The sequence below is a fragment of the Ipomoea nil genome, unplaced genomic scaffold (genome assembly GCF_001879475.1).
Source record: "Ipomoea nil cultivar Tokyo-kokei standard unplaced genomic scaffold, Asagao_1.1 scaffold1421, whole genome shotgun sequence".
Classification (NCBI taxonomy): domain Eukaryota; kingdom Viridiplantae; phylum Streptophyta; class Magnoliopsida; order Solanales; family Convolvulaceae; genus Ipomoea; species Ipomoea nil.
The window spans coordinates 4,088,752-4,100,847 of NW_017617849.1; the positions used below are offsets into that span (position 1 = coordinate 4,088,752).

At 34.9% G+C, this 12,096-nt stretch overlaps 1 protein-coding gene and 1 pseudogene across 2 annotated transcripts; both read left to right on the forward strand.

Moving 5' to 3' along the window:
- The first annotated feature begins 89 nt into the window (after positions 1-89).
- On the forward strand, positions 90-9,384 carry LOC109187402 (annotated as a pseudogene).
- Positions 9,385-10,169: 785 nt separating this feature from the next.
- On the forward strand, positions 10,170-11,785 carry LOC109187737 (trans-resveratrol di-O-methyltransferase-like). Of its 2 annotated transcripts, XM_019338039.1 has the most exons (3): positions 10,170-10,967; positions 11,281-11,631; positions 11,696-11,785. In XM_019338039.1, the coding sequence occupies exons 1-2, from the start codon at positions 10,188-10,190 to the stop codon at positions 11,581-11,583; spliced, it is 1,083 nt and encodes a 360-aa protein (XP_019193584.1). In that variant the 5' UTR covers positions 10,170-10,187; the 3' UTR covers positions 11,584-11,631; positions 11,696-11,785. The 2 variants fall into 2 exon arrangements, with proteins under 2 accessions (XP_019193584.1, XP_019193583.1); XM_019338038.1 differs by having other exon boundaries at positions 11,281-11,785.
- Positions 11,786-12,096: the final 311 nt, after the last annotated feature.

Here is a 12,096-nt window from a genome sequence, read left to right on the forward strand (position 1 = left end):
ATTCAATTTTCTTTTTAAAAAAAATCAACTTGCGGCCGAGGCTCCGCTCAAATTGAAAGGAAGCCCGTCTGCTCCTTCCTCCGGTCTGGATGAAGAAACCAACAGCTTCTCCGTCTGATATTCCCAGCAACATATTCTCTGTAATTATTTTTCTAATAATTTAATTATTGAGAAAGTGACAAGCCGCCCCGCCTTCCATTCTACTCCTTAATTTAAAGACAACCCCTTGAGCGTTAGACCTTTCGTGCTAGCTATGCTTGACCCCATTTTGACACAGCCATGGCACAATATCATTGAGTGGTTTCAGAACGATGACCCCACGCCATTTGATACGGTTCATGGGATGAGCTTATGGGACTATGCTGGTAAGGAATCCAAGCTTAACCACTTGTTTAACGACGCCATGGCCAGCGATGCCCGGCTAGTTATGAATGTGGTGATTAAGTATTGCAGGGGAGTGTTTGAGGGCTTGAAGTCACTTGTTGATGTTGAAGGTGGCACTGGAACTGTGGCGAGAACCATCGCTAGCTGACGCTTTTCCTGATCTTAAGTGCACTGTGTTTAATCTTCCGCATGTTGTCCAAGGCCTGGAAAGTACTAAGAACTTAGACTATGTTGAAGGTGACATGTTCGCGTCCATTCCTCCTGCAAATGCTCTTTTACTCGAGGTAAATTCATGCATCATATCTCATCATCATTTCAATATAATATATATATTATTCTTATTATCCTGTCATATTTACTATTCACAATTTAAACAAATTATTTTTTCTTCCTATTTTCTTTAGTATTTTTTAAAAATAATTTTTTACTTTAATTTTTTTTAAATAACTTCTGTTAAGGTTATTAGTTAACCAATAATACAATCATACATATAAAATGAGTTAGATAGATGTAGTATAATTTGACTTTTTGATCTGCTAGTCTAACACAAATGTTATGATGCATATGAGTGTGTATAATTTGGCTAAAGAATATCTTAAGCAATGGAAGTGATCATTTAGAAAAATGTCATTAAAATACTCCATCAAAGCTGATGGATTTAATTAATTGTTTTCATACATTTCAAATTGGATTGTGCGTCTAACAATAAGTCTAAAAGTTTTCACAAGTATTAATTTAGATTTTGAATTGGTCTTATAGATTCATAAGTCCATTTTATTGAACGTTTGGTTGTGCAATATATTTATGAAAATGTTGTAACAATATTAAGGAATTTATTAGAACGAAAACATTTAACTTGTGGTGCACTGTCAATTAATAAATTCTTTAGCAATTAATCGAGTCTTTAGTTTCTTTAAAATTGATCCTGCGCCATTTTGATTTGTAAGGCTCAAAACAATTTTGCAAGACATATAAGTAAGACTCGTAATGTTCAGTTAATTTTGAGGTGGACTTTGAGATTATTTGGGAAGTTGTGGTGTATGTTTAAGATTCCAAATTTATGGACTTAGACTTTTGGTTTGTTGTCTAAGTTATTGGAATGCTTTTGTGACTTGACTATCTTTTGGCCATTTTGATGAGTGGGGAGTGACAGATGTATCAACTCCAAGCTCTTAGCCGTCAGAGGTAGTGTTTTTGGTTAACTTATAAAGAAGTCATAGAATATATATAGTTAGCATTATGCTAATATTAAGAGATCTCTACTTAAGGCATGCTTCTAAGATTTTAGAGATCATACAATGAATTTGGATGGTTTCTTCTTTTAGTTGTGCACATAATATATTTTTTGAGAAACATCCCTTAAGGGACTAAGAATAAACATAGGGTAGTTTAATTTGTTCATAAAGAACCGAAGTTAGGGAATCTAAATGCATGTGATCATAGAAAATATTACTCACTTGATCAATAGAGGACATATTACTATGGTTCATGTGTTTTGTTCTTTAATAAAGGTTGTGTCAGTACTTACACCAAGTGGGAGAATGTAAGTATTTTCCCTAACTTAATACGTTATAATATATTGTATTAATTGAGTGGCTGTGGTGCATGTAGAAGATTAAGTCAATTAGTGATTTAGTCTGTTAGGCAACTTAGGATGTTCAGTTTAGCTTTAACTGAATATCTGCCTACATTGATGGCATGTAGGCTTCTAAGCAAAATAGTCCTCCCACAGCTCCCGTATTCAGAATACAAGCACCATCAGGTATTCGGGGGAGAAGTGGTAGACAAAAACACTAACATTTATTCTGCAGGTTTACCATATCCCAGTGGCATACCAATGACTATGGCAAGGGATATTAATTTAGACAGTCCTAAAGCTTCCGCTATTACGAGGTCAGATTTCCTCGTTATTTGAATTTATGTTAGTCTGTATTGTTATCTAACATATGCCGCAGCGGATATTGCATGATTGGAGTGACGAAGAAAGTGTGAAAATATTAAAGAAATGTAAAGATCAGAATCGATTCCCAGCAAAGAAAAAGGAGGAAAGGTTATTATAATAGAAATGATGGTGGATAATAAGATAAAAGATGATGAATCTGTTGAAACTCATATTTTCTTTGATATGTTGATGATGATTCTGGTGACCGGACGAGAGAGAGCAGACAAAGATTGGGCAAAACTCTTTTTTGAAACTGGCCTCAGTGACTACAAAATAATTCCAATCTTGGGATTAAGGAATTTTTTATTGTAGCAAAAATAAGATGTGAGCTCGGGTGTGAAATATCGTCCTCAGGGGATTGGGGGATATGGCACGCAATATGAAATCACAATAAACTAGGCACTAGCATAAGGAAATCAACAAGAAGCTAAGCAAACTACAAGTTTAAGGAAATGATAAGACTAACACATATACACAAAGATAAACACAAAATAAAGAAATAAGACTCAAGCTAGGGAGCATTATCATCTAGATGCTTTAACAATCTAAGGGATTAGGGAGAATAAGTAACCAAGGAATCAAGCGGGAATGCACGTAGGTATCCTAGTCTACGAACCATTCTCATGATTAATAAACAAGGATTAGAACAAGGAATTGCCCCACTTTCGTGGTGAATCAATTCCAAGTCCATCAAGCACACAAAGCATCTAAAATCCCCAATTTCCCCTATTTTCGTAGGAAGAAATCGGGTCTATGAAAGGGGTGGCTTGGATTCATCACCCAACTCTCGTTGAGGCAAGGAATCCTCCAAAAATAAGCTAATGAATGTGTACATCAAACATTAACAAGATATAAACACAACACCTTCATAGACACATGAACCCTAGGTAGTGTTCTTCCCTTTTTTTTTGCAATAATCACAAATCAAGCATCAAGATAGATAATACAACCCTAACTCAAGTCCATAAACTAACTAATCATGATTAAATAGCATAAAGAACACAAAAGCATAAGTAACAAACATAAATCTTGCAAAAGAAATATATAAAAGGAAGGAAAACTTCTCTATTGAAAATGGATGGTGGAATCTTGAAATGTTGGAATCCAAGCTTCAAATCTAAGATTACAAGCTTCAAAAGTGTTAAGAAACATAAATCTAAGCCTAAGCTAACCTAAAAATATGAAGGGAAGTAAATGAGAGTGTCTAGGGTTCTAACAAGAGTCAAAACCGAGTTGAAATGACACAAAAACGCGCCTAAATAGAGCAGAGCAGATTGGGACGCCCTCAGGGATGGGCATACGCCAGGGGGTACGATTTTTGGTGCATTTCCAGTGAAAACTGGATCAGGGAGAAGAGATGCGTACTGGCATGCGTATGGGCGTACGGCAGGGCGTACGAGGCTCCTGGAAACAGAATTCTGTGCACTTGTCTTGACTTCTAGGCTATTTTCCTCAACTAAAACCATTTTATTTGCACTTATGGTCTTCAACAAAGTTGTATCCCTTTAAGTTGGATTTCCAATGGTGCAAGAATCACTTCATTTGGAGATTTCTAGGCTGAGATATGGTCCAAAAACCAAACAGTGGTCAGTTTTGAATTGTAAGTTTGGAACTTCAACTTCAAGGATAATTTCGACCCCTGTGGCTTCCTTTTTAGGCTTTGATGTCTGAATATGAGTTGTATCTCTTTGAGTCTTCTTTCCAATGGGACAAGAATCACATAAATTGAATATTTCTAGACCGAGATATTACCCGAAAACAGAACAGTGGCCAAACCATGCGAGAATTTCAGCTTGTTCCACTTTTGCCTTGGTTAAATTTGTCCATATGATCAACACCATTGAAAACATCACTCTTTGGCTCCTTTGGAAGTGTTGCATCCATCTCCTTAGCTTCATCTTGGCTCCCCTTGACTCCAAATGCATCCAACATGATCTAAAATCCTTCATTTCTACTCAAAGATAATGAATTGTGCATAATGGATCAAATGAGCAAAATAAAGATCATTTTGAACAACATTGTGACACTTCATAAGCAAAACAAGGCTAAATATGGGGTAGACATGGGGTATAAATATGAACAATTATGCACTTATCAAAGGCCCTGTTTGATAAATGACGGTTAGTTGTTAGCTGATTGAATTAATTAGAGGGTATAATTAGTTGATAACATTAGCTGATTGTAGATAGGTGTTTGGTAAATTAGCTGTTAGCTGATAACTGTTTGGTATAATTTTTTTTTTTATTATCAAAAAGCTAATTGAAAAAGTTGTTTTGAACAACTTTTTGAATTTTAACATTTTAGAGTTACAAAAAGCTAATTAACCAAACACTTATATTAATTTTGTAACTAAGGCGAACAATTAATAGTGGTCAAATAAGTTAAAATTGACTAATAAGCTAATTATTTTACCAAACATGGCCTAAGTTCCTTAATTGAAGTTTATCCTTGAGGGATTAATATGGTTGATCTTCCTAATGTGATAATATAATAAATATGTGATAGAAGTTTATCTTTGAGGGATTAATATGGTTGATCTTGCTATATGTCTCTAGAAATTAAAAGAATAACCAAATAAATTATAATATCTTCTTTTGAGTCTGTGACACATTGTAATGTAAAATATGTCTTCAAAAATTGATTATTATATCATCATTTAAAATAATTCATTAGTACAAAACAGTTCAATCTGCAACCCTTATACAAGGGTCGCATATGTTATGGTCACAGAAAGTTAAAAATTCACGATACGTTTAAATAAAAAGGATCGTGTGTGTGTGTGTGTGTATATATATATATATATATATATATATATATATATTGTTTTTTGTTTTTGTTTTTGGGTTAAACAAGGGTATTCTTAATCCTTTCTACATAGAAAGGGTCGCATATTGATGTAGCAAAAATAAGATGTGAGCTCGGGTGTTATATCGTCCTCAGGGGATTGGGGATATGGCACGCAATATGCAATCACAATAAACTAGGCACTAGCATAAGGAAATCAACAAGAAGCTAAGCAAACTACAAGTTTAAGGAAATGATAAGACTAACACATATACACAAAGATAAACACAAAATAAAGAAATAGGACTCAAGCTAGGGAGCATTATCATCTAGATGCATAGCACAACCTAAGGATTGGGGAAAATCACACAACCAAGGAATAGAGGGGATGCACGTAGGAATCCTAGTCTATAAGTCACTCACGTGAGCAAATTAGCTAGGATTAGAACAAGGAATTGCCCCACTCTCGTGGTGAATCAACTCTAAGTTCTTCAAGAACACAAAGCATCTAAAACCCCCAATTTCTTCCATTTTCATAGGAAAAATCGGGTTTATGCAAGGAGTGGCTTGAAATCTTGACCCAACTCTCATTGAGGCCAATAATCCTCCAACACATGTCAATGAATGTTGTACACCAAGCATTAACAAAATACAAACACAAATCCTTCATAAACTCAAAAACCCTAGGTAGGCAAAATCCCCTTTATGCAATAATCACAAATCAAGCATCAAGATATATAATACAACCCTAACTCAAGTCCATAAACTAACTACTCATGATTCAATAGCATAAAGAACACAAAAACATAAATGTAAAGCATAAACATTGTAAGATAAAGAGATAAAAGGGAGAAGAAAACTTCACTAAGACATGGATGGTAAATCTTGAAATCCAAGTGTAGATCCTTCAATACAAGCTTGAAATATGATAAAGAACCTAAATCTACACCTAATCTAATACTAAAATATGAAAAGAAAGAGTAGAAAATAGTTAGCGTTCGAATGGGGTTCAAAACCATGTAAAAATGAGTGAAAACTCAGCTAAAATAGAGCAGAGACGAGGGGCTCGACGCGTCGAGAATTTACAGATTGCAAAACGCGATCACACTGCCCAGATTCGACGCGTCGAGAAAATTCTCGACGCGTCGAGTGCTGATCTGCAACAGAACTTCGACTTGCAGGCTAATTTTGACCCTTTTTTCTTCAGAATTAGGCTTCGGTGTCTTCATGAAAGTTGTAGACCTTCAAGTCTTCTTTCAAATGGCGCAAGAATCACTTAATTTGGATATTTGTAGCTCGAGATATGGTCCAAAAACTAAGACATCGACGTACAGGTCGGGAATTGCATTTGCATGATCTTTTGCTTTGGTTTGTCCAAATGACCAAGACCATTGCAAGCACCACTCTTAGGCTTTCTTGGAAGTGTTTTGCTCATCACCTTAGCTTCTCCTTGGCTCCCATGAACCCTAAATGTATCCATAATGCTCCACTTGACTCCAATGTCCTTCAAAATGCATGAAAATATTCATTTTTGCTTCCAAAGCTTTTCAAACCAAATTCCTTGCAAAATAACACAAATTAGTCCTAATCTAATGAAATTTGGAATGATCAATAAACAAAATGGCTTAGTGAAAGGAGCAAAAATATAGACAAATAAGCACTTATCACATATACACTTTCTTGTAAAATAAAAATAAAAATTTGCATTACTTTATGTTGTGACACTTTCTTTCAAAAAGAATCGCAAAAACTTGACGCGTTGTTTTATGAAATCGTGTTCCTTTTATTTTAAAAAGGTTTCGATTTTTTATAAATTTATTAATAAATTTGTCACAGTATATTTTTTTTAACAATACATTACATTTCTTTTATAAAGGTAGCCTAAAGTCATATATTTAGTTTTTTTTTTTAAAAAAAAATTGTACTAGTTATTTCTGGTACAATATCTCAATCCCTTTGAAGATAATGCAGAGAGAATGAGAGCTTTTACAAATTCAGATTCACGTGTTGAACTGCACTTGCTTGACGCACGCGCGTATTATCAACACCTAATGTTGGAGGGATTTTAAATTCCCTTTCCACTTAATTCCCACCTAATTCCAAAGGCCATTAAATTCCGTAGTTTGGTTGGAGGGAATTGTAATTCCATGGAATTGCAATTTCCCCATTTTCATGGAATTAAAATCCCATGTCCCCCCTTGGGATTTTAATTCCTAGGAAAAAAAGATACTGATGAGTCAAAATTATCCCTTCCTTTTTTAACCTAAAATTAATGTCTAACAACAATAACGGACATTTTTGACTTTATACTACTTATTCCCTTTCAATTCCCATGTATACCAAACATTGGAATTGAAATTCTCAGTAATTTTATTCCTGTCAACCAAACATTAGAATTTAAATTCCCACTTTATTCCCAGTAATTCAACTCCCATGGAATTACAATTCCTTTCCCACATAATTCCCCCCTCCAACCAAACGCCCTGTAAAAGAATAAAAATATATTCGTGTAAATTATTATTTATGGGAAAATTACATTTTTCGTCCTTAAGTTATAAGTTAATTGTAGAATTTGTCCATAAGTGTTGGCTATGTTCACTTTTCGTCTTAAGTTAACATTAACGTTGTACTTTTCGTCTTTTCTCGCTCATTTTTCGTCCCTGAATTATATTAAAATTGTAAATTTCGTCCTTAATGTTTCATTAGTAAATGGACGAAAAGTGCAACATCAATGATAATTTAGGGACGAAAAGTGAATATGACCACAAATTCTACAATTATCCTATAATTTAGGGGCAAATTTTACAATTATCTTATAAAATGCAATTTTTTCTTTATTGTGTATACAATTATACATCAAACATTAAAAAAAGATTTCGTGGCCTACCGTTAATCCAACAAATTGGGGCAAAAGATATAAGTGGAATACAAAAATCAGACACAAAATTTGATAAGTTACTATTAATAGATCAGAGTTGTATATTTTTCGTAGTAAATAATTAATTGAATAGATAACCGTATACCCAATCTATATATGTTGCTGATGATGAATAAAAACATATGATAGGCTGACGGTAACGTAACCCGATAAAGATGAGCCAGAGATATGCATAGATTAATTAACAACACAAACCATGATGGACTGTATATATATATATATATATATATATATATATATATATATATATATATATAAAAGGGAAAATTGTAATTTATGCTCCTCCATAATATGTCAATTATTAATGTCACCTCTGAATTATTAGTGGTCTAAATGTTGTCCCTCAATTTTTAAAACGGTACATATAGTGCCCTTTCGTAGTGTAAATATTGTTCATCATTTTTCAAAATGGTACATATATTATATTGCCCCTCCCTTACGGTACAAGAGGGGCAATATATGTACCATTTTGAAAATTGAGGGGCAACATTTACACTACTAATAATTGAAGGGTGACATTGATAATTTGCATATTATGGAGGGGCATAATTTACAATTTTCTCTATGAAAAATGCAATGCAAGTAGCAAAAGTAGTACAAGTTAAGCTAGCTAGTTGAAAATAGGGATGGCATTGAAGGAGATGAATGAGATTATTGGTGCACAATAGTAGGCCTCTATGTATTTGAGTTAAATTATGATTCTCTATCATAGTCTTCATGTGATTCTCTCATTATATATATACCTGTAATTTCTCATCTGGTATCAACTAGTTAGGGTTTCTAGTTATCATGGCTGACAGATTTGTTAACTCTTTTGAACGGACCGTCTCGAATGTAGCCGTCTCATCCGTTTCTAATGCCGTCACTTCCATATCCACTGCCCTATCACTTTATGAGTATCAAACTGACCTACAAAAATTTCTTGTTCTTGAGGACTCAGGTTGTTCCGTTTCTCCAAGGACATGATTTAATGGAATTCATTGATGGAAGCAACCCATGCCCTCGCCGACTCCACCGCGCCGCCGCCGATCAATCCGGCATGCACTGCATGCAATGGGTTCACCAGGATCAAGCATTACTCTCCATGCTTATATCCTCGTTGTCTGAAGAAGTCATGCCACTCGTGATAGGCCGCGGGACGTCCAAAGCTGTGTGGGATGCCATCGAACAAGCTTTGGCGTCTTCATCACGGGCTAGGTCCCTGAATCTTCTTGGTCAACTTCAGGCTCTTCGCCAAGGAGATTCATCTGTTACGGATTATAAAGGACGAGCTCAAGTGGTGATTGATAGGACATCATTCAAAGACATGATCGACCCATCACGCTTGAAGAGTTAGTTGACGCCCTCGCTATCAACAAGGCAAAAGCCCACCACCTTAGCCGCCTCATGCGCGTCTTTACACTCTACCCTGCAAAGTGTAAAATCTTTTTTTTCTTTTAAGAATTACTTCTAGACCTGGGAATTAAATTTTATATTCGCAGGTTTGTAATTAAGTAATTCTGAGAGTAATTCATAAAATAAAGAAAGACTTCGCACTTCGCAAATTTAGCATGCAGTAAATAGATGTCAATATCAAAATTACTGAATTGTCCATCTATTAAAAACCAAATGGACGGACGAAGGACTAAATTGAGAAATAACACAAAAGTCGTGACTACATTAGGTCACCAAGGTTATTTAAGACGAAATTGAGAACATTATAATCGATGACCATTTTTGGTATTAACTCAAACAATATGTATAACTTTCATTTTCATTCCTTGTGTCAAATCTCATGAACCAAACTCTTGAGCAGCATATAACCATTAATGTGCCATCCAACTATCAGCTTAGACGTTTAAGTTGAGATGGAACACGCTTCAATTCACACCCTAAATATAAAAATGACAATATAATCATTTGTGCAAATAATGTAGTATCAATTTTTTTTTAAAAAAAAATTGTCAAAAAAAATTGTCTATAGTACGTCCTCGAATAAATTAAACTCCTACTGTAAATTATAAAATGAAGCTACCTACCTGTATGTCTAACTGTCATACTGGTAACCTGCAAATTTTAGGCTATAAATATGGATGGATTGAAGACATGGGAATGCAAGAGGTAGCAGTATAAGCTCTCCAGTACATAGTGAAGCTAAAAATGGCATTGCTTCCACTTATTGCAGAGAAAGATAGTGAAATTCTTGATTCTCAAACTCACATATGGAACCACATCCTCAATTTCATCAACTCCGGTTCCCTCAAATGTGCAGTTCAGCTGGAGATACCAGACATCATCCACAAACACGGTCAACCCATGAGCCTCACCCAGTTGGTGAATGCTCTCCCAATCAACAACGCAAAATCCACCCACCTTGCTCGCCTCATGCGCACATTAATTCATTCTGGCTTCTTTGTCATCACCAAGACCCAAGGGTCTGATGATGAAGGCTATGCGCTCGCCCCGCCTTCCATTCTACTCCTTAAAGACAACCCCTTGAGCATCAGACCTTTAGTGCTAGCTATACTTGATCCCATTTTGACACAGCCATGGCACAATATCATAGAGTGGTTTCAGAACGATGACCCCACGCCGTTTGTTACGGTTCATGGGATGACCTTATGGGACTATATATATGCTCGTAAGGAACCAAAGGTTAACCACTTGTTTACCGACGCCATGGCCAGAGATTCCCGGCTAGTTATGAATGTGGTGATTAAGTATTGCAGGGGAGTGTTTGAGGGCTTGAATTCACTTATTGATGTTGGTGGTAGCACTGGAACTGTGGCCACAATCATCGCTCACGCTTTCCCTCATCTTAAGTGCACTGTGTTTGATCTTCCGCATGTTGTCCAAGGCCTGGAAGGTACTAAGAACTTGGACTATGTTGGAGGTGACATGTTCGCGTCCATTCCTCCTGCAGATGCTGTTTTACTCAAGGTAAATTCATGCATCATATCTCTTCATTTGATACCCGAAAGTGTACACGAGGTCACCCACATTGTATCTTAAATGACAAATGACTACAAGTAAGTAAATCAGTCTAAGTAATTTATTAATTAACTAAAAAATCTAATAGGACACTCCTGTGGAGAGTTAAACTTGTAAGTTGAAACCTTATGGTTACCAAGTAAATAGTAACCAATTTGATTGTGGTTGCGCATTCATTTAATTTCAATATAATTATTCTTATTATAATATAACTTTCTAATGTAACATATATAAGTGTACGTTATGATGCATATATGTGCAGTGGGTATTACACGATTGGAGCGATGAAGAAAGCGTGAAAATATTGAAGAAATGTAAGGAATCAATTCCCAGCAAAGAAAATGGTGGGAAGATTATTATAATAGACATGGTGATTGGCAACGTGAGAAATGACGAAAAATCAATTGAAACTCAGATTTTGTTTGATATGTTGGCAATGATTGCACTGACCGGAAGACAGAGAGCAGAGAAAGATTGGGCAAAACTCTTCTTTGAAGCCGGCTTTAGTGATTACAAAATAATTCTAATCTTGGGAGTAAGGTCCTTAATTGAAGCTTATCCTTGAGAGATTATTGATCTTGCTATATGTGATTAGATAATAAATATGTGATAAATAATAGTGGGATGAGATTATTGATCTTGCTATATGTGATTAGATAATAATAAATATATGATAAATAATAGTGGGATGATTCCTACAAATGTACGGTTGTATTGTAGATTTGAAATTCTGTACTGCTAAGTTATTTAATTAAGTTTGTTTGTTTGTTTGTTTGTTTGTTTTTTTTATTTTAAATACTCTGTTGATCGCTAATAATATTACAATTTTTGTTATATTTGCTTTTTTGAAAATACATTTGCAAGGAAAAAGGAAGACTCTATAAACTGGAATATAATCTTCTGTGACTCAATCCTAACACATTCTGATGCAAAATATGTCTCCAGAAAATGATAATTGTGTTTGAGGAAGTAACACTTATACCACATGTCTTAACTTTATTAGAGAAAAAAAATGAATAAAAATTGTGACTTATCAATTTTTTAAAATATTAATCGATATATGTTACAACAATATTTT

Coding starts and splice junctions, on each gene's coding strand:
- LOC109187737 (XM_019338038.1), top strand. CDS start 10,188: ATGGCATTGCTTCCACTTATTGCAGAGAAAGATAGTGAAATTCTTGAT. Junction 10,968..11,280: donor CAGATGCTGTTTTACTCAAG/GTAAATTCATGC, acceptor ATATATGTGCAG/TGGGTATTACACGATTGGAG.